The 22619-nt window shown below is 33.9% G+C and overlaps 2 protein-coding genes across 2 annotated transcripts; both read right to left on the minus strand.

The window, feature by feature from the left end:
• Nucleotides 1-8334: 8334 nt before the first annotated feature.
• Nucleotides 8335-9470, minus strand: LOC126681516 (lysM domain-containing protein ARB_03438-like). Its single transcript, XM_050377059.2, has 2 exons — nucleotides 9286-9470; nucleotides 8335-8522 (listed from the first exon to the last, which is right to left on the minus strand). The coding sequence occupies exons 1-2, from the start codon at nucleotides 9374-9376 to the stop codon at nucleotides 8335-8337; spliced, it is 279 nt and encodes a 92-aa protein (XP_050233016.1). The 5' UTR covers nucleotides 9377-9470.
• Nucleotides 9471-20506: 11036 nt separating this feature from the next.
• Nucleotides 20507-21736, minus strand: LOC126680786 (transcription factor MYB10-like). Its single transcript, XM_050375971.2, has 2 exons — nucleotides 21467-21736; nucleotides 20507-21268 (listed from the first exon to the last, which is right to left on the minus strand). Exons 1-2 carry the CDS (start codon nucleotides 21651-21653, stop codon nucleotides 20511-20513), a joined length of 945 nt encoding a protein of 314 aa, XP_050231928.1. The 5' UTR covers nucleotides 21654-21736; the 3' UTR covers nucleotides 20507-20510.
• Nucleotides 21737-22619: the final 883 nt, after the last annotated feature.

Raw genomic sequence — 22619 nt, forward strand, 5'->3', positions numbered from 1 at the left:
AACGAAGCACAAAACCAAACACAGCGGCATCGAAAGATTAATCGAAACTATCTGGAAAAGTACGGGGTATTACATGAACAATCCCCTTAATCCAAATTTAATCAAAATTCATCTTAGTTAACATTTGCAGAATGAAATTCTAAGAAATATAATGAAAAGCCTTTTTAAATCAAGATTAATTAGAAAAACTTGATCTTTCTGTTTGTTGGATAACTAAATCAATTCTGAATCAATCATGTGATAATCATGAATATTGCTACCTTTAATAAAACTAAATTGGGTTTTTTAAATAATTAAAGGCAGAATGGAAGATAATCTGTTGGCCAACACATTAGTGATAAGCTTAAAAACCTTGTTTATCAAACTGATAGGCCGAAAGTATTTAATATATGAAGCTTCCTTCGTCTTAAGAATTAAAACCAAGCCATGTTTAATTTTGGAGGAAAATACCCGGTTTTGTAAATGTTATTAAATAAATTAAGAACGTCTTGCTTTTGAATCGACCATGCTCGTTTGTAAAAAATGAAATTGAAGTCATCAGTTCCTGTAGCTTTATTATCATCACAACCCGATAAAGTAGCATAAATTTTGCTTTTCGATAATTCTTCAACCAACGCGACTGCTTGAGACTGAGTGAGGGTCTTTATGGGCTGATCGACAAAAGAAAAAGGAACTTGGTAGTTTTTTGTTAACAAGTTCTTATAAAAAGCCTGAATATGAAAACGAATATCATCCAGATAAGAGTAAGATTGATTATCAGCTGTTATCTTGCTAATTGAATTGCTACGAGAGTGGACTGAAGAAATAGTATGAAAGAATTTCGTATTCTTGTCTTTGTGAAAATTCCAATCCGGTCAAGATTTCTAATGCCAAACCGATTCAAATTATTTCAAGACCTCATAACATTTAATGTGTAAATCCGCCAATTTTTCCGAATCCATATCTGAAACAACACCATTATCCATTTCTGCTTTGAGAGCTTGAATCTCGAACTGCACCTTGTCAAATTTGGTATTCAGATTACCAAAAATATTTTTGTTCTAATGCTTTATGATGACGTGAAACTCTCTCATCTTGATGACCAAATCTTCCCTTGCGTGTTTATTAGAGATGGTTGTCCAAGAACTCAAAATAAGATTATGAGAAGAAGAAGAAGAAGAAGAATTCCACCAAGCGTTAATAGACTTGAACGGTTTTGGTCCCCAATCAATATCAAGAATCGAGCTAAAAAATAAAGGAACGTGATCTAAAAAGCTTATAGGGAGAGCTTTCAAAATAAAGTTAGACCATATAGGAAAAAACCAAAAAAGACACAAAACATTTATCAATCTTCGATCTAGAGTGATTATTCTGCCAAGTAAAGTATCGACCATTGAAATGCGCCTTTTTAAATTACGAGTCTTAATGAATTCCATAAAGTCACACATTTCTAAAGTATAACCCGCAAAATTTAATCGCTCTTCCGGCTGAAATATCTCATTTAAATCGCCAATCAAAAAGCAAACCTTGTCTAATCGAAGTTCAAGAGTTAAATCAGCCCACAAAGATAGCATGTTTGCTGCAAAGAAACAATCATGGATTAAAATAAACTTCAGTTGGATTGAAGTCAACTCAGAATCAATACTAATCCATCGAGAAAAGGTGACAACACGGGAAGGAGTTAAAACATTCGAATTCCAAATACAAGCTAGACCTCTAGAAGCACCAATAGAAGGAAAAAAAAGCAATAACCAAAATCATTCGTAGGCCAAAAACGACTAATTAAAAAACTCATCCATCGTCTCTTTTTTAGTTTCAATCAAACCAATAATAGAAACTTGATTTTTAAACACCAAAGATCCAATAATGCATTATTTCCTTAAAAACGATAAACCAACTCGGAAATTCCATGCAATACAATTAAAATGACTAATCATTGAGAAATAAAAAACCTTGAGAGAAAAAGAACCTAGTTAAACCAAGTTCGGTTATTCCTTGTCCAAGGCTTGAGTAAGGAGCCTCAAAATTTCCTCTTAATTCGCTATCGAAAATAATCCCAATTACATTCCAATATCCCAAATTTTTCTTACTTCTGAGACGAAATTGGCCTATTGCGAATTTAATAAGCTAAGCATTAAAATTCTTGATTAATTCATCGGATTCAACCGTTTCCGTATTCTGTGAGCATGAGTTCAACTTCCGTGATGGAGTAATTTACTTTATCTTCTTTCGTTATGTAATAAAACAACAATCTAGATCTGGAAAATTGGCTTTTGAATTGATAGAATTGACTGAAGATGAAGATTGGCTGCCAGAGTTCATCTTTGTACGTTGTTGTTTGGAGCTCAATCGTGTTTATTCAATCTGCTGGTCAGAGTTCAGTGGAGAGTTGCTATGGTCTCAAGAAACCCTTCCTCTGGGGCTGGAAATGTAATACCTGAAAAATTGGACGTTTCAAAAGTAAGCCGAGCATTTCATTTTAAATTATCAAAATGAAAAAAATAAAAAGATTAGTGGAATAATTAAATAAAAGGAGATCCGTATTTTTGCCAGCATGGACTTTAATTTTCATAAAATTATTTAATATTGCTAAAACAATCATCTATATAAACTTATTTATCAACAAATGAGTCATTCATTAGTAGAAAATCAAAAATTTATTCTTTTGAAATTAAAAATCATACTAAAAACAATTGTTCAAATAATTTTGTATTGCTAATTTTTTTTGTATTTATAGATGAACAAAGGGTCAATTCACCCCCTCAACTTGGTACAAAATATCAAATGAGTCACTCTTGCTGTTTTTGATACAAACAAATCCCAAATTTTTTGTTTCTGTATCAAAAACCCTTCCCCCGCTCTCATCAAAGCAATTGAGCTACACTCTCCCTAAAAAGATGAAAAAAGTTTAAAAAACCCCTCAATATTTTATTTATTTCTTAAATTAATTTTTGATAATTTTTAATTTCAATTATATCTTTATAATATTAAAAAATTTATAATTATTTTATTTTTTTAATAAAAACATAGAGACCCTTTTTTCCTTTTTCCCCTTTCTTCTTCCCTCATCTTCTTCTTTCTTCTTCCTCCAGCACCGTTCGTCCTCCGCCCACCTCCACTCCCATTGCCGTACGCCTCCATTATCGTTCATCCCTTGTAAGGATGTACAGACGCTGATCATCCCTAAAAGGGATGAACATATCGTTCATCGATCCCTAAAAGCGATGAACACATCGTTCATCGATTTTAGGGATGAAGAATCTGTTGTTCATCCCTAAAAGGGATGAACGATTGTTTATCTCTTTTAGGGATGAACGTCAGATCTGATCTTCATCCCTACAAGCGATGAATCAACTGTTAGGTTGGGTTGGGTTGGGTAATTTCTTTTTATTTTAATTAAATATAGGGGTATTTTGATGACGTGGCGCCGCCAACTTATTTTTTAGAATGTCTATTGACTAAAAACAACGGCGCCATGGGTATTTTTGTTCTCGGGTTTAGCGAGCGCCACCACAAAGATTAGAGGGTTTACTGATCGTTTTTAAACATTAAGGGGTTTAGCGATCGAACCCTAAAGATCAGGGTCATGGGTGATTATTAGCCAGCAAATCCGGAAATACAAAGGCATTGATAGACAAAGATAGCATCGCAGTGGAGATTTGCATTGATGGAAGCGAAGAACTCGATTGTCAAACCGAACTGCTGAGCAATGCTCATACAAGTATCTCCATCTTTTACACCTGACGTTGAATCACATTCTGCAGTTGATTTTGCACCTCCAAATCCAACTATATTTCATTTTCAATTATAAAATAAAATAAAAAAGCACGTTAGTTGTATAATGTCATAATCATAATATATAAAAAAGTTATAATGTCACAGGGGAAAATTAAAAAAATTCACGTTAAAATTTGACTTGAATATCAACTTATTCCTTAATCTTGTAGAAACATGTTAAAAAAATAACTTTATAAAAAATTATTTATTTTAGGATATATTTTTTTATATTTTAAAGCTTGCTCGCTTCTCTGATAATAACACTATTGATACTCAAACTGAACTCAATGCTCGTTACTCTGTTTGTAATGGGTCTCCTCTGCCAGATCCAATTTTGTATAGAACGGTTATCAGAAGTTTGGTTTATCATACTATTACTCGTCTTGATACTGCATATGTTATTCATATAATCATTTAGTTTGTTATTTCTCCTACTACAGTTCTTTTGAATGCTGTTATTCATATCTTGAGATACCTATGTGGCATTTAGTTTCAAACTCTTTTGCTCTCATCTTCTTCATCTTTAAAATTACGTGCTTACTCTGATGCTGATTGGGTTGGTGATCCCACTGACCGCAAATCCACTATTGGCTTACATATTTTTTTTGGTGATTCTCTTATCTTTTGGAGAAATAAGATGTAGGATGTTATATAAAGGCTTTAAATGAAGACTGGATATCGTGTTAAGGCTTCCACTACATATGACATAGTTTGGTTGTGATGGTTGCTTGTTGATATGAGTGTTTTTCTGCGACGACCAACTCAAATACAATGTGATAGTAACAATGTTACTCATATTTCTCATAACTTGGTCTTCCACAAAAGTACCAAGCATATTATCATATTACTTGCCATCATTTTAGAATGACACTCTGATATTGATATATCTTTCTTTCTTACAACTTGCATATAATTTGTTTATCAAACCACTATCCTCTCGTGCTTTAATTATTTTTTGACCGACAAACTCTCAATGGTTATCGCTTTCGCATATAAGGGAGGGATGTTAAATAGGTTATTATGTTTACTATTATGTAATAGTAGTGTATTCTTTTCCTTCTTTAACTTAGCCTATATATATCACCTCTTGTATTGTTTTAGGATAAAGGCTTTCTATTCTAAACTCAGTCTCCTCTTTTTGTATCTCCTTTTCTTTTAATCTTAAATATATTCAATCTTCTATTAATGTTATCATTAGTGACTAGTTTGTTTAGCAACTATCTCAATTAAGCATTGAGATGGTGCAGAAGTTCGTAACAGTAATATGGTGTTGTTGGCTTAATCGATATACGATATTCTAAAAACCGATAATGCTCTACTTTCATCTTGTTACCGAAATTAATACAGACGTGGACACGTAATTGAATTTTTTTGAAAAAATAGATTGAAAAACTGGATAATGGTATTTGGTAATTTTGTGAAAATAGGTGGCGTGCGATTTAAACAATTTCTGGCCTAATTTCATTAAAAACGGGCTAATGATCAATACTCATGAGCTATGCTCATGAATTTTTTGGGTCAAATTTAATCGTGTTGGAATCTAGAATTGTGATTTATGTTTCATTTAGTAATTTTTTTTTAATTTAGATTAGGATATCAATAATTTTGGAATTTAAATATAACTTTAAGACTTGTGAGGCGATTTTTGATATTTAGAACAACTCCTTTTTTTATTTTCAATTTTGTTATGCAATTGAATTAACGAACATTTTGAGTGCTTAATTCCTATTATTCGTTCGAACTAATAGGTTTTGGAAGCTAAGATACAAATTATATTAATAATCATATTTATAGATTTATCTTAAGTTTATCGTTACTTCCATGCCTAATAACAAAAAAAGGCCAAATTTTTTTAAAAACAATTCACAAAAATCCAACCTTTGAAAAGTCTATGTTTCGTCCTGAAATGCAGAATTTTCGTTTCAAAAATGTCCAAACCTTTTAAAAGTATATGTATCGTCCTGAAATGCATGTTTTCGTTTCATACATGTCCTAAAACGATTTAAACTTTAAAGGTCTAAACATTTTTAGAGAAAATTTTAAAACTTAGTTGCACTTTTAACCTAGTGTTTGCGATGGTGGCATATGTGTGGCACACCATGTAGACGCCACATAAGTAAAAGCGTGTGCCTTTTGAGGGTTAGACATTTTTTTAAGCGAAAATCCGCATTTCATAACGATATTGATAATTTTAAAAGGTTTGCGAATTTGTGAAATTTTCTTTAAAAATTTGTCCTATTTTGGTTATTTGGCCTTACTTCTGTCTAAAATATGGTTATGAATATACGTTTCAAGATGGTTGCAATCTGGCCAGCCACGTACTAGCACACTGCCAAATCGAAACGATCAACCACAGGGTGTTATTAGATGGAATCCTCCAAGAATGGGTTGATTAAAATAAAATATTAAAGGTTAATGTCAAAAAAAAAAATCACAAACTTTACACGTTTTCTCATTTTAATCACACAGTTTAAATTTTCTCATTTCATGCACGAACTACCATTTTTTCTCAAATTCATACACGGCGCTATGGTGGCACTCATCATTGGTGTAAGATGACCTCCATCTCAGTGAATTACATCAATGGAGCCATGACAACTGCACCATGTATGAATTTGAGAAAAAAATGGTAGTTCGTGCATGAAAATGAGAAAATTTAAACTGTGATTAAAATAAAAAAACATATAAAGTTCGTGGTTTTTTTTTAACATTAACCCAAATATTAACGGGCATTATTTAAATAAGATAATAAAGTTTCACAGGGCTATTCTATGTGGTTTTAATGGAGTGTTTGTTGCTGGTTTTTCAACTTGGTGAAGAAGACGTTTTTCTCTAATGTAGACGGAAAGCTTTGCGATTGTTCAACGTTCTCTCGAATTCCATGATCATGTTACTTCCTTAGATTTTCTTCTCTAAAATTAAGCTAATAATCACCCATGGCCCCTGACCTTTAGGGCTACGTGCACAAAACCCCCTGAAGTTTAAAAACGGGCACTAAATCCCTTAATCTTTGTGCGGCGCTCACAAAACCCCATAAATACCAAATATGACCAAAATACCCCTAACGCCGTCTTTTTCAGTCAACGGTCAGTCTTAAAAAAAAAAATGGCGGCGCCATATCAGCTGCTACGTCATCAAAATACCTTAAAAATTTTAAACACCTCAAATACCCCTAATTTAATTTAGAAAAGGACAAAAAAATCAACCCAATCGATTAACCAAACAACTAACCCAACCAACCACCACCACCCAACCACCGCCGCCAACCCAACCACCACCGGAAATTTTTTCGGTCATCTTCTTCAAACGAATGATGTCCGAAAATTTTTTCGGTCATCAAACCTTTGGATGACCAAAAAATTTTCCGGTCATCATTCACTCGGAGAAGATGACCAGAAAATTTTCCGGCGATGGTGGAGTGGTGGCGGTGGTTAGATCGGTGGCGGTTTGGGTTTGAATGGGTGGTTGGATTTTGGGTTGGATTTTTTGATTTAATTAGATATTATATTTAGGGGTGTTTTGGGTATTTTGGGTATTTTTTTTTGTCTTTTGATGACGTGTCAATTGACATATGGCGCTGTCAATTTTTTTTTCTATTTTAAAAGACAGTCGCCAAACAAAAGACGGCGTCAGGAGTATTTTCGTCCATAAGTGTCGTGGTGAGTGCCGCCACAAAGTTCAGGGGGTTTAGTGCCCGTTTTTAAACTTCAGGGGGTTTTGTGCACGTAGCCTTAAAGGTCAGGGTCATGAGTGATTATTAACCCTAAAATTATGAGCTCATTTTTTCTTAATGTTGTTCCATTAGGCTCTGTTCACCGCATTATTAGCCCAAATGGTACCAAAATTTTGTATCTTATATCAATATGGTACCATTATTTAATTTGAATCTTCGTGGTATCATAATTTCAATTATTTGTTTCAGATAGGTGTGTTTCTACAAATTCCGGCCACTTTCAATGGTGCCAACCGGTGCAAGAATACTATTTTATTTTTTACCACATCTGATTGACACATCCGATAAACTTATCTAATAGTATCATTAATAATTAAACTTATCTAATGTGTCATTTAACGCGCGCGGAAAAATCCGATTACCACGTCATTAAAAGTGGCCGGAATTTGTAAAAAAGAATAACGAAAAACAAATAATAGAAATTATAGTACTAAAAAGATACAAACTAAAGAACAAATGCCATTTTGAGATAAGGTACAAAGTTTTGTACCATTTTGGCTAATACCCGTTTCTTTTTTAGTCATAATCCGGCAAGAATTTCACTTGCTAATCCTTTTTATTCAAGCTCATCCACTTTATATTGCTGGACCAATAGTCAATGATTTATATATACCTTATTTAATGAAGATCTTATATCAGAAAAAAAATCAGGGTCTATAGAGCTCATGAAATTAAGGCTCCTATAAAGAAGCACTAATATTTCTATGTATATTATATATAAAAAACACGTGTGAAACACGTAAAACGATACAAGTGTTGTAAATAAGAAGAAACATCCGTTTCTCTCTTTATTCAAATTACGCATCACTTAGAAGATAACTTCAGAAGACATAACTATATATGAATTAAGGAGATCCAGAGATGCAGAGCCATTGACCTACGAAAATATCATCGCAGTTGATGTTCGGATTGATGGAAATAAAGAACTTGAGAGTCATACCGAACAGCTGAGCAACGCTAGTACAAGTATCGCCATCTTCTGCACCCGTTACTGCAACACATTGTGCTGTAGGTTTTGCACCTCCAAATCCAGCTAAATTGCAATTTCAATTGTAAAATTAAAAGAGGATATTAATTGTTGGCCTAATGGTAAAAAAACCAAACCTTTACGACTTGTTGCAATTATATCAAAACCTTTTAATTTTTACAATAATATCCAAATTGCATTTTTTTGTTGCAATAATATCCAAATTGCATTTTTTGTAGCAATAATAGTCAAATTGATGGCTAAACTTGTTGTTTTCAATTAAGATATTAGGCTATTATTATGTTTTGATGTATAATAATATAGTAAAAGTCCCAAAAATGGCAAAAAAACTCAAAAAAATTCACATAAAAAGTGCAATTTGGATATTATTACAACAAAATAATGTAATTGGGATATTATTGCAAAAATTAAAAGGATTGGATATAATTGCAACAAGTCGTAAAGGTTTGGATTTTTTTTGCCATTAAGCCTTAATTGTTTTATATCACTTAAAATAATAATAAGTTTTACGATAAATCATGTCTCACTTAAATATCAATTTGCTTCATGAATTTACATGTAATGATTAGAATGAAAACATTGTTTATTTGCTCTCTCTAAAATTAAAGTATCGAAACCCGTTAAATGGATAGGTCTGAGCGGATATTTGATTCATTAAGTTATATAGATGTATAAACTATACTTTTCTAATCAAACTTACAATAAATGATAATTTTTTTATGAAACTAATAATAAAATTATTTTTTATGCGAATTGAGGACGCGGATACAAATTTAGAGTAAATAATATTAAAATCATAAACACTTACTTGAAACCTTTCTAGCCTGAGCAGTGGAGATCATGAGAAGCAGAGAGAGCACAATGGCCAAAAACATGGATGCTTTGTTAAACTTGGCCATTGCTAAGATCAGTTTGTTAACTGCAATTCTGAGATTATTTTGTGCATTTAGATTGGGAGTTAGGTTCTATTTATATAGAAGAATAAGCATTGGATTTTTACAGAAGCCGGCAATTTCATTTATTTTTTTACAGAAGCCGGCTTCTCTATACATTTATATTGCTACCTCACTCCATTATGAGGATTATCTTATATATCAAAGTGATACCATAATTTTAATTTGTAAACATTTGATAACTTAAATTTTGAATTTGAATTTATTTGTTTTGAACTATGTAGACATATTAGCTTAGAATGCAGGCCATTGTTAGCATGGATTGGATTTTTGCCTTTGTTTTGTTCTTTTCTCAATAAAGAAGCATTGTCTTTTAATTATTACTCTATCTTTTTAAATAAATTGTATATGGCATTAGGTAAAAATTAATGACTATAAAAGTAATTTATTTTTAGTTATTGGGAGAATGTTATAAAAGTTCATATACTATACATGTTTTTTCATTTTAATTATTTACACACTTTAAAACGTCTCAATTGTATGTATGAATTTTTATTTTTTTCTCAATTCGATACATTAGTTATAATATGATGATGTGGCTGCCAATAATGATGTCCACCTCAACAATATTACACCAATGAATAAGTGACACGTCATCATATGCATCGACATCGAATTAAGAAAAAAATAAAATTAAAGTAATAATCTCTATTAAATTAATTTAGTAATTTATTTTTCATTATCTAATATTAAGATTAGCATTGTAATTATTCTTAATGTTGATTATTAATGAAATTCATGATATTATTAAAACTAAAACTAACAGAGATTTTATACTCAATATTTTAAGTAACAAAAATTGAAACAATGATCCAAAACTTAAATAGTTAGGTGATAAATCACTGGAAATAGGGGATTCTGCTAGAACTCCATGATGTGAGAACAGAAAACACGGTAATGGATTTTTTGGACGCTCACTCCGATCCTCAAATAAATATTAAGTGAAGAAGAAAAGTGAAAATAGAGATAAAAACAAATATCTTAAAATTTTAGGATAAAGTGGTTTGTACAGTGTAGTTTTTCTTTTGCATTCGTACATCCAGTTGTGAGGTGTCCTCTATATTATAGACTAAGTTGTCCTTTTTCAGTTATTTTAGTGTTTGAAGTGTGGACGTATATGTTCTCTTTTCAAATAATTTTCAGTGGTCCCTTGGGCTAACGTGGACTTCCTTTCTTTCTATACAAGTAATGTCCTTTGTGCCTCAAGCCCGGCTGCTTCCTTAGTGATACTGGTCTGAGATGATATACAAGGTAATCCCAAACAAGTACTTCTGCAGTTCGGGATTGTGATTCTCGTGGGCTTGTGAACCTGCTCCATTCGTTTTTGCTATAGTTGGTGATATATGTATTTTTGGAGGTTCCTCCGCCTCTATCGGATTATCACTAGTCCCCCCTTCCAAGTCATTCAGATATTCATGTCCAGAGTAGAGGCTATGCTTCAATTCGCCTTCCATTCATTATGGCCGGGATCCAATGTAGAGTGTATGTCCTCGTAACCAGGGGTGGGTGTTATGTTGTATCTTACATAAACTATGTGAGGAGGTGCCTGTATTTTGAATTTTTAGGCGCCTCTAATCCTCATTTGGCAGTTATCATTTCGTGTCAGATGGCACTTTATGATTGTTCCTTCCAATATAGGCCCTTTGTGTTCCGTCGTGACTTTTGATTATCCTTAAATTTCCTTTATTTCTCATGTTTTCTTTCTTTGTTATTTTTGTTGTCTTGCGATCTCTTCTTCAAATTTTTAAAAGATTATTTCGTCAATCTCTTGAATTTCCTTTTCTATTTGCTTCAATAAGCTCATTCCTCCAGTTTCAACTAGTAATTGCTATGATTTCTTCTTTTCTGATCTTTAGGTTTTCTATTCATCATATGTAATCTTCTTTACAACTGCTATTAAGTATAAAAAGAAAAACTTTTCATGTTTATACATTCTGTGGTCAATAGATTTTACTACGTCTATTAGTGTTCCCCTTGATTACTCTGTGTTTATTGCCTTTCCATTCCTTGTGCCTACAGAATTATGGCTTCCAAAACTAAATCTGTTGGGAAAGATGGTAATAATAGTGGTGGTGACAAGTGTCGTCTAGATGTTATCACTTCTTAGAAAGAGAGGGCAAATTCCTCTGCCCATTCATCCTCTTCTTCTTAAATTCTTTGATTAGAAGTCCATGCATTACTAGTTAGACTCACTCTTTGAGTATTTGTTTTCATAAACTATTTCAGTTTTATCTTCTCTTCCACAAACTTGGCATAACAATCTCTATTTACAGTTCATCTGGATGACATTTTAAACGTAAGACATGCAATACTCATCATTCTCTTAAAGCCTTGTTTTTCAACAAATTTCAGAGGTAATTCATCAAAACAATCATATAAGACACAACTTTCCTAATAGCTTCCTGATCAAAGTTCCAATTAGCAACATTACAAATAGCAAGACGACTGTTTGGGACTAGCCTCAGATTCACAACAGGCTGAAAGGATAACAATGCTTGGCTAGTTGCTAAAGTCTGTGGGTGTTTAGTGCATCTAAACAAGTGACCTCTTAAAGTGGAATGTGCCATTTTTGATAGCATGACAGTTATAAATACGAGCACAGTAGGAACACTCAGCTTGTATGATTACCCCATCAGCATCTTTAATAGCATTGAAATGGTCCCATACCACTAACCTTTGGTGGATTTCCTTACCATTTTTTGGTATTTGCTTCCACTAGATTATTTTGTCCTCCAATGTTGCTAGCAGGATTAGGGTCTGTGTTAGTATTTGCTTCCACATGAAGTTGGTCAGGTGGGGCAATTCCTTGGACAACAGGATGTTGGCCACCAATGGATCCTTGTCCTTTTACAGGGTCAGGGTCCAATACATCAACATACAGACAGAAAAAAAGAATAAATTAGCTCACGTATGACATAACAAAACAAAATCAACTAAATAGAATAAAATTTCAAATGTAAAACAAACATTACCTTTCCATCAAAGTTTCAGAGCTTCCACCAAAGCTTTTAGCCCAATATATTTCATCAAAACACATGAAATGAAACAAACAGAAAGCCAGAGGACACAAATTAGGGTTTGAAACCACCAATCATTTTAAAATCAAATAGAAAAGTCAGATAACAGAGATGGATTTTACCTATGACATAATTAAAGCTTCCACCAAAGCCTTTAGCCTATGAAAATTTCATGAAACAAAAAAAAATAGAAAACCAAAGGACACATATTAGGGTTTGAAACCACTACACATTTTAATATCAAAGAGAAAAAGTTAGATAATAGAGAGATGGATTTTACCTATCACAAAAATAATCGCAGTCACAGAGCTTCCACCAAATCATTTAGGCTATAAATATTTCATAAAACAAACAAACAGAAAGGAAGAGGATACAAATTAGGGTTTGAAACACCATTGTTTTTAAAATTGAAGAGCTAACAGTAGCAGGGATGGTTTTAAGTAGATATGCAAGAATACTCACAAATCAAAAGAGAATAGTTAAATTTTTAAAAAAATAAACAATCGATCAAAAGAAAAACAAATTAGCGATTCCTATTACCTTAAGATTCATGTAAATCTTCACGAAAGACCATGACCTATCATCAATTCGTGCTTTGCGTTCCAAAAACGTAGCGTGCAAAGAAGAAATATGGATTTACTTCACTGGAAAAGAGTAACAGGGGACCTTAATTAAAGAATTGATGACAAATAATCATGGGGGAGATTTTGAATTTCAGAAAAAACGAGTGGAAAAGCATAAGAAGTGACTGGAATTTAAAAGTTTGTAGAGAGAGGATGTAGCGTTTTAGTTAGGGTCTGTAGAGAGGGGGAGGAGGCGCTGAAAAATGAAGTGGAGTAGAAATGAAATTAGGGTTAAGGGTAATAAAATTGTTTATATAGTATAGGTTTAAAATAAGTAAAACATCATCGTTTAAAAGTTCACTAACAACAGAATCAATAGAAGGCAGCAGATGACGATGCAAAATGGACCCTCGAAGTCCTTCAAACTCATCATGAAGAGCCATTAAAACTGTACTAATCTCTGCTCCTCTCTTCGTGCAATATAAGCCTGAAAGGCGCAGCAGATTCTGTGAGAGCCAGTTGATCCCACAAATCCAAAAGACGACTAGAGAAATCGCCAACCAGAGAGATAAATCAATGACAAGAGCGATACCATAATAAGAATAATGAGAGAAATAGCAAATATCATTGATAAGAGAAAAGAGAAGATGGAGTCTAATATTAGAAGGGAAAGCCTTAATCCCTAAAACAAATGTACATATATATATATATAGGCTAACTAACTTAATGAGAAAAGTATACTTGACCACTACTCCAAATTTTATACTTGACCACTACTCCAAATCTTATACTTAAATAAAAAGCTTTTATATAGGCTACCCTAAATAATAACAGAAAAGGACTATATTTTTTTTGATAAAAATGATCGATATATTAGCTCACCACAAGGAGTGGATGCAAAAGAATCAAGAGTCAATACAAATCAAGTCTAAATTACGAATAACAACTCCGCATGAATAAGAAAATCCAGGATGCCAAGATTTATAGAAGGCCACTGCCTTGCTAATAATAACGAAATAAAGTTTCTCCGGAGAAATGCCAACATTGGTGAATTGCCTATGATTTCTAGCCTTCCAAATCTCCCAAATAGCGAAAAACCAAATCAAAATCCATAGCTCCCTGTATTTCTTCTTAGCAATATACAGCCATTGCCAATAAAAAGAATCAATAGAGTTCGGCATAACCCAAGAGACATTAACATTTGACAGAAAGAGAGACCAAGTTGTCCAAGCAAACCTACAGTGCCCAATAATATGCATCGACGATTCCACTTCCCTGCAAAAGGAACAAGACCCGTCTTCATGCTGCAAAATACCTCTCCTAATCAAGGATAACTTCGAAGAAATCCGATCTCTTGCCAAGAGCCAGCTGAAGAATTGGATACGAGGAGGAAGTTTCGTTTTCCATATAATACGGAAGAAACTTAAATCTGAAATTCCTAACTGCCCCACTCGACGATTCTTCCAAGACATAGCAGCCATTGAAGCTGAAGAAAAAGCATCCTTCTTCATCCAAATAAACCGATCCTGATGCAAAAAATTCAGAACAACAGATTCCACTAGCAGTTGAAGACGCTGCAAATTTTGAAGCTCACCAATACGCAGAGAACGAGACCAGCGAAGAACATCCTGAGATATCCGACCCCTTTCCATAACTTGCTGGACAGTGACATCTTTGGCTTTGGACAAATTGAACAAACTGGAGAAGGAGGCAGAAAATATCACATCCCCAATCCATTTATCCTTCCAAAACCGAACACAAGAACCATTTCCCAAAGAAACTGATGCATTAAGATTGAAAAGCTCCCAAGAATCCGTATGAGAGTTGCAGCAGGTAGTAATCCCTTTCCATAAAGGAGAAAGATTCAAAGAAGCGAATGATTCCATCTGAAACCAATGAGAGATACCACAACTTACAGAAACAACTGAATACCAAAGCGAATCATGAGAAGCATTCATCAATTTCCAGAACCATTTAAATAACAAACACCTATTCTTTAAGCAAAGAGGAAGAATATTCAGACCCCCATCATTAAAAGGAGAACAAACATCTTGCCAAGCCACTTTACTGAAGTAATTGCCTTCTACAGACCCATTCCAAAGGAATTTACGCATAGATTTCTCAAGACAATTAATAACCGAGATTGGAGCAAACAGCGAACACATAAAATAAACCGGAATACTGCTTAAAACTGATTTAATGAGAGTTAACCGACCTGCCGGAGATAGTAAATTCCCGCGCCACTTGGAAAGCTGAGAGGAGAAGTTTCGAATAACCGGATCCCATTCCTTCGCTGACAATTTCTTTATCGACAAAGGTAATCCCAAATAAGTAATTGGGAATTTCTCTATCTTGCAGGATAAAGTATCAGCTGCCAAACTGACTGAGTAGTCATCCAAATTAATCCCTGTAATAGAGGACTTTTGATAATTTATTTGCAGGCCTGAGATAACTTCAAAACAATGCAAGATGCGACGCAAGTTCTTTAACTTTTCCAAGTCATAAGGGATGAACACCAAAGTGTCGTCAGCAAATTGTAATAAAGAAACCGGATTAACATACCCCTCAATACCAATCCCATCGATTAAACCTCCAGATATTGCCTTGTCAAAAATAGCCCGAAGACCTTCTATTGCTATCACAAAAAGAAGGGGCGAAATTGGGTCTCCTTGACGCACACCCTTTTCCATAAAAAAATTCTCTGAAGGACTACCGTTAACCAAAACAGCTAACTGAGAACTTTTAAAAAGAGCTGAAATCCAAGTAATCCAAGTTTTATCAAAATTCATGCGCTTAAGCATAGAAATAATAAAACTCCACGAAACTGAATCAAACGCTTTCTTGAAATCCAGTTTAACCATTAGAACTTTCTCTCTACGTCTATGCACCAAGTGAATAATCTCTGACGCTATCATATGGCAATCGTGGATGTTTCTCCCTTTAACGAACCCAAACTGACTTTCTGAAATAATTGAAGGAAGAATGGTGGAAAGTCTTTCAGCTAAAACCTTCGAAACCCACTTCCGAATGCCATTAACCAAGCTAATTGGTCTGAAATCAGCTATATCCGAGGCACCTTTGAATTTAGGCAATAGAACCAAAAAAGCAGTATTCAATCCTGTAGGGAAAAAACCTGAGTTGTAGAAATCAGCAAATAACTTCAAGATATCCCCTTTAAGAGTCTTCCATGCTCTCTTATAGAAGAAGAAATTAAATCCATCAGGACCCGGAGATTTATTGTCATCGAAACTAGATAAGGCACTGAAAATTTCTGATTCTAAGAAAGGAGCCGAGATATAATCAGCTTGAGAAGTCGTTAGCCCGCAGATAGGAAGATTTAACAGGGAAAAAGGAGGAGTTTGACACTGCTCCTTGAACAAATTTCTATAGAAAGAATGCACCTGAACTTTAATGTCATCCGGGTTTGCGTAAACCACATCGTTCACTGAAATTTCATTAATCATGTTTGAGCTTGACCGAATAGAAGCTATAGAATGATAGTACTTTGTGTTCCTCTCCCCAAATTGGTTCCAATTTAATCTAGACTTTTGAAGCCACAGAGAATCAAGTTGATTCAAAACCGAATGGGATTCAGCTTGTAAAGAGAACAATTGCGTAGATTCCAAATCTTCCAACGGCCGAGTATCTGCAATCGTTTCCAACTCTATAATTGATTGTTGAACACCCTCCATCTTCTTGTTCAAATCCCCAAAATGGTTCTTATTCCACAATTTAATTGCTGTTCTTAACTCTTTCAGCTTAGCAACTAAACTCCCTGCAACCATATTTTCTGAAATTAAGGCCCAAGAGCTGTCAACAAAAGTAGGAAAATGAGGATGATTCCACCAAGCGTTGATGGATTTAAAGGGTTTAGGGCCCCAATCCGAAGCAACTTCTGAGCAAAATAAGAGCGGAATATGATCAGAAAACGATCTCGGTAATGCCGTGAGAAGATGCTTAGGCCACACATTCAAGGAGCTTGGAGAGATAAAACACCTATCAATTTTAGATCTCGACACTCTATTATACCAAGTAAACAACCGGCCTTGCAAAGGAACTTCTAAAAGGGACGAATGATGAATAAAACTCATAAAATCCTTCATAGAATTAGAGAACCCCGAACAATTAAGCCTTTCACAAGGCTCCAAGATTTCATTAAAATCCCCCATCAAAATACAAAGCTTGTCAGACACCAATTCTAGAATGATTTCTTGCCAAAGAATGGATCGATCCTTTGGACAATTACTTGCATAAACCAAAATCAAACGGATGTTAGTAGAATACCAGCAATAATCCAGAATAATAAACCTCGAAGAATTAAAAATTCTAGTAGGAATAACCGAAAGCTTATTCCAAATCATAACTAAACCCCCAGAAGCACCTTGAGAAGAAGAATAGCTGAAATCAAAATGAGAGTTAGGCCATATTCTTCTAATATCAAACTCGTTCAAACTTTCTTTTTTAGTTTCTATCAATCCAAGAACTGAAATATGATTTTTAGTAACCAACAAGCGAATGAATCGCTGTTTTCTATAAAAAGATAGACCCCCTCGACAATTCCAGGAAATAATATTAAGAGAGCTAGACATGGAAAATATCTAAACCTTGAGAAAACGCAAAATCATACAGACTTCGCAAAGTCCTGTAGATTTCTACGAGAAAGAAGTTCTAAAATAGCCTCCTCTTTTTCAACCTCAAACAGACCCAATTGTAAGCCTACACTCCACGTCTTCCTTACTTCCGCCTCCTTATTAGCATTAGCGAAATTAATTTTGCTCCTATGTCTAATAATAGCATTTGAAAAGGATGAATCTGATCCTCTCGAGCAAGTGAAATTCGAGCAGAAGTTGCCCTTATTATCAAGACGTTTAAATTTTCTTCTTGGCTCAACAAAACCCTTAAACCCTGCCGGAGTACTTTCTGCTAAAGGATTACTGTGAGCTGGTGATTGATCAGACCTGATGATATTGAAATCTTCTGGAAAAGAATTAACAGCCTGAAGCTCTTCACCACCTGAAGCCACTGTTTTAATATCCTCTGAACGTGAATGAGTAATAAACGCTGGGGAAGAAACTTCTGATAAACCTTTCTTAACCAGCGAGTCTGAGAAGTCTTCATCTCCCTGTTTGTCCAAGTCAGAAAACGACCCTTGACTGCTCGAAGATAATGATTCCAAACCATCCCATTCTTCCAATATAATTGGAATATCTGATTCCGAAATTCTAATACTGAACTCTTTTTCGGAAAAAACCATTGGAACTGAATCCACAATATTATCTCTAGAAGTGCAAATCAAGACAGAACCTGTATCCATCCTATCTTTCGAAAGAATCATTGGGTGGACTGAAATAGACTCACCATATCTATTCCCTACCTGCATGAAGACATCCTCTTCCCATGCACCAATAGGAATACCAACTATATTAAGCCAAATAAACCTCCCATTACTCACATCAAATCTTCCTAAGGGTTTAAAAGAAGAAAAGAATTCCAGCAGAGACGGAAAAGTACTTAATTCAAAAGCCAATCGTGCCTCCTTAGAGCAAAACCTAAGAATGATTTCAGCACCTCCCAAAAAAGACATATTATCATAGACCACACCTTTGGCTTGCAGGTACGATGATACTTGTAGCAACGAACGAATATGTCTAACCGTGATAATGAGAGAATCCGAGTAATCAACTTCTGATGTCTGTGAGAAAACAAGCGGTTCAGCTTTCAGAACCTGAGCAAAAGACCTGCTATCCCTAACAGAGGGTTTGAAAGTATGTTGTTGTTGCTGTTTAGGCTGATGAGCTGAATGTGCTTGATCAGATTCCTTCAAACCAATAGAACCTGAAACCCTAGCTGGGTATCTTGCATCGTATGCCCTAATCCGATAATACCCAATACTTACCATATTCAAACGGGCTTTAACCGTATTGAAATCTTCCTCCATGTTAGGTCTAAAAAACCCAAATCGTTTGTTCCTCACATTACGTTTCCTTGCTAAGGTGACTCTTCCCGCTACACCAAACTTCAAAAAAGCTTGCTGGAGATTAATATAATTCCAATTATCCGGATAGTTTTCAAAATAATAAACAGGGGCATGCTGACGGTTGTCGATAGGATTAGCTGCCGGAGTACGGTGGTATGAGTTGGCCAGATGAGGTTTAGGGTTAGGGTTGGGGAGGGGGAGAGACATCTCGATTTTTCCCGTACCTTTGGAGAATTTGTTTCACTATCTTTTCTGAAACTTAATTAGAAAAGGACTATATTACCCTTATATAAGTATAATATAATTATCTTAATAATCTCTTTATCTATTTTTATATTAAATTAATCATTTAAATATATCTCATCTTTATGATGTTTTTTGACTTAAAATTTTTAAATCTTTAATTTCAATTTTTTTTAAAAATTAATTTTAATTGTTGCCATTGTATCAAATTAGAGTGAATATTTAAATATATTGTTCATATTACTTCATACTGTTCCAACTTATATTTTTATCATAAAACACTTCAAATATGAAGTAATGTGAATGGTTTACTTCATCCCTCTAAAATAAAATTTCGGAATAATTTCGTCCTTAATTGGACTAAATAAACAAAAAATGATCAAAATTAAAAAAAAAACTAAATAAATAATAAATAATAAATTTGACATAGGATGGTGACAAATATAGAAATACAAAGACTAACTAAAAAAACAAAGTAAATCAAGGACGAACTTAAAAAAAAAAAATGAAAGATACAAAAACGTGAGAATGGTTTTACCGTGAATAAATGACTATCATTAAAAAATGGGCATGCTTATTTTAAAAATTTGTGCTATAAACAAAAAAATTGGAAAGAGTAGGGTACATTCAAATGGTTAAGCTTAGAATAAAATATACTAAATTTGATTATCATTTCGTGGGTAAACATATTGGTGTAAAATGTTTAACTTTACTTTTCAAAAAGACAAGTCCGTACGTAAACAATTTACAATGTGTGCATTAATTAACAAATTAAGCATGCCGCCATTTTTACAAAATCAATATCTTCTGCAAGTCTAATCAAACTTTCTTTACATGAAACACCATACATACAAAAATAACAAAAATAAAAGGCTTAATACATAGTTTGACCCCTGAACTTATACCCTTTTACCCATCTAACCCTTAAATTTAACGTCTCACCTATCGAACCTCTGAAGTTGTTAAATAATCCGATTTAACCCCTGAACTTGATAAATAAGTAAGCATTGAACCCTTCGTGTCCACCTGTCACTTGAAACGTTCTAGAAGTAATTGTGTACGGAGGGGTTAAATGTTTACGTATTTATCAAGTTCGGGGGTCAAATCGGGTTATTTTACAAGTTCAGGGGTTCGATAGGTGAGACGTTAAGTTTGGAGGTTAGATGGGTAAAAGGGTACAAGTTCAGGGGTCAAACTATGTATTCAGCCAAAATAAAACAAAGTGAGAAAAATGATATCAGTAACTAAGTTACATATCAGAATTAGCTGCAGACTGTGAATTAATCCCATGTAAGTTGATCTATAAGGCTTGAACTATGATACATGTCTGCAGCAAAATCAAAATCAAAATCAAAGTTAGAGTATTGATCAAAATAATTATCCATGTTTTTCTTTCCATAACTAAACTCATTGATCATTTTCTCATCAGTTTCAACAACTTGTAGTTCTTGATCAAGTCTTGAGGGTTGAATCATGGGTTCACTCCTCAAGCAGTTGTCGTCTATAATCGTCCCGAACGCAGATGGATTCGAAGCGGAACAAGACTGAGTTGTGCAATCAAAGAAACTAGGGTTTTGGTTTGAAGAAATATGAAATGGAGGAGGGACAGGGATAACTGGTTCCGTAGTTTTCTTCATGTCCAAGGAAAAATTGTTACTGATTGTGAAGACTGAAGTTGGTTGTTGTTGATTTGATTTGTCTGAGACGAACCTGCATGGATTAACAATAATATGGTTGTTCCTGTTGCAGCGGTTTTGCTTATGACAAGAATTATAAGTAGCAGAGATAAGATTATGAGTGTTGGGATCTAAGCCTTGTGCAAGAAGTTTCTTCTTGATGCATGAGTTCCAAAAGTTCTTCACTTCATTGTCGGTTCTACCTGGTAAATGTTTAGCTATTTGAGCCCATTTGTTGCCAATAATTCTATGAACATCAACAATTGTCATCTCTTCTTCAGCACTAAATGAACCTCGTTTTAGATCTGGTCTCAAGTAGTTTATCCATCTCAATCTGCAACTTTTTCCACATCTTTGCAGCCCTATAAATTAACAAACAAAACCACCACCTTCAAACCTTCGAAACTCAAGTTCGAGTCCTGCATCCAATTAAGATGCAGGAGAAATAAACACATTCAACTGTTATTAAAACTGTAAACTCTCGAGTTCGAGTTTCGGGTGGATCCGATGAACCAAAAAAGAAGAGAAAATAACTAAAGATGAGTGAATAAAAAGTATACCTGCAAGCTTAGGGACAGAACTCCAAGAAGCATGAGCATGGGTTGTAATGAAGTTGATTAGTTTCTCATCTTCTTCAGGAGACCATAACCCTCTCTTGACTTTTTGTTTGCTGCAACATTGATGTCCCATTCTTTTGATTATCGAAACCACCTTCTCAAATGTATGATCAGTGCTAATCAAAACCATTTACTGTGGAACATGCTCCTTTGTATACTACTTAATTCCTTTTGCTTAGTGATGCAAACCTCTCCTCTCTATATATATAAATGGCTAATGTATTTATCTACCCACAACTTTAATATGTTTGCTAAATATACTGTAATCTTAAAAAAAATTCATACAAATTATCATATATCTAATTTTTGTCAAATATACCTACAATTGGATTAAATACTTTTGGGGTCACCGAACTATGACCTCTTTATAAAATGGTTACCTAACTATAAAAAGTTACAAAATGGTTACCAAACTATACAGTTTTTTTTCAAAAAGATTACCGAACTATAAAAAGTTATAAAATGATTACCGAACTGTTATTTTTTACAAAAAGGTTACCTTGCTATGCATCTTTTCTTTGTCAACGTCATCAAGATGGTAACCCTTATGTATACAAAATGATAGTTTGGTAACCATTTTTTAACTTTTTATAGTTTGCTTACCGTTTTGTAAAAAAACTATAGTTTGGTACTTTTTGTAAAACTATTTATAGTTCGGTGACCTCAAAAATATTTAACCCACCTGCAATTCGTTTGGAACTGATGTGGCAAGATGTTATATGCGCCATCGGGGACGAAGCCAAGAATTATTTTTGGAGGGGTAAAAAAAAAATTAAATAGTTGGAGGAACATAAAAAAATTTAAAAAATATTAATGGGTCAAAATTCTATATCTATTTAGACACGAGTTTATCACTTTTATGGTGAATATATAAGAGAATAATCTATTTTCTATTATACAACTCACAATAGTCTAATTAGAGTCGATTTAGCTAAAACTATATATTATGGAATAACACAATTATGCTGGATATATAGCTAATAAAGCGGGCTTGCGCTTTAAATCTAGTAGCAATTTGCATGTTGAATATGTCAGAAATTAATAACATATAGTTTGAGTCGCAACATAATAGTTTAAATTTTGGAAAGGTATTGTT

Source organism: Mercurialis annua, linkage group LG5 (genome assembly GCF_937616625.2).
Source record: "Mercurialis annua linkage group LG5, ddMerAnnu1.2, whole genome shotgun sequence".
In the NCBI taxonomy this organism is placed as follows: Eukaryota; Viridiplantae; Streptophyta; class Magnoliopsida; order Malpighiales; family Euphorbiaceae; genus Mercurialis; species Mercurialis annua.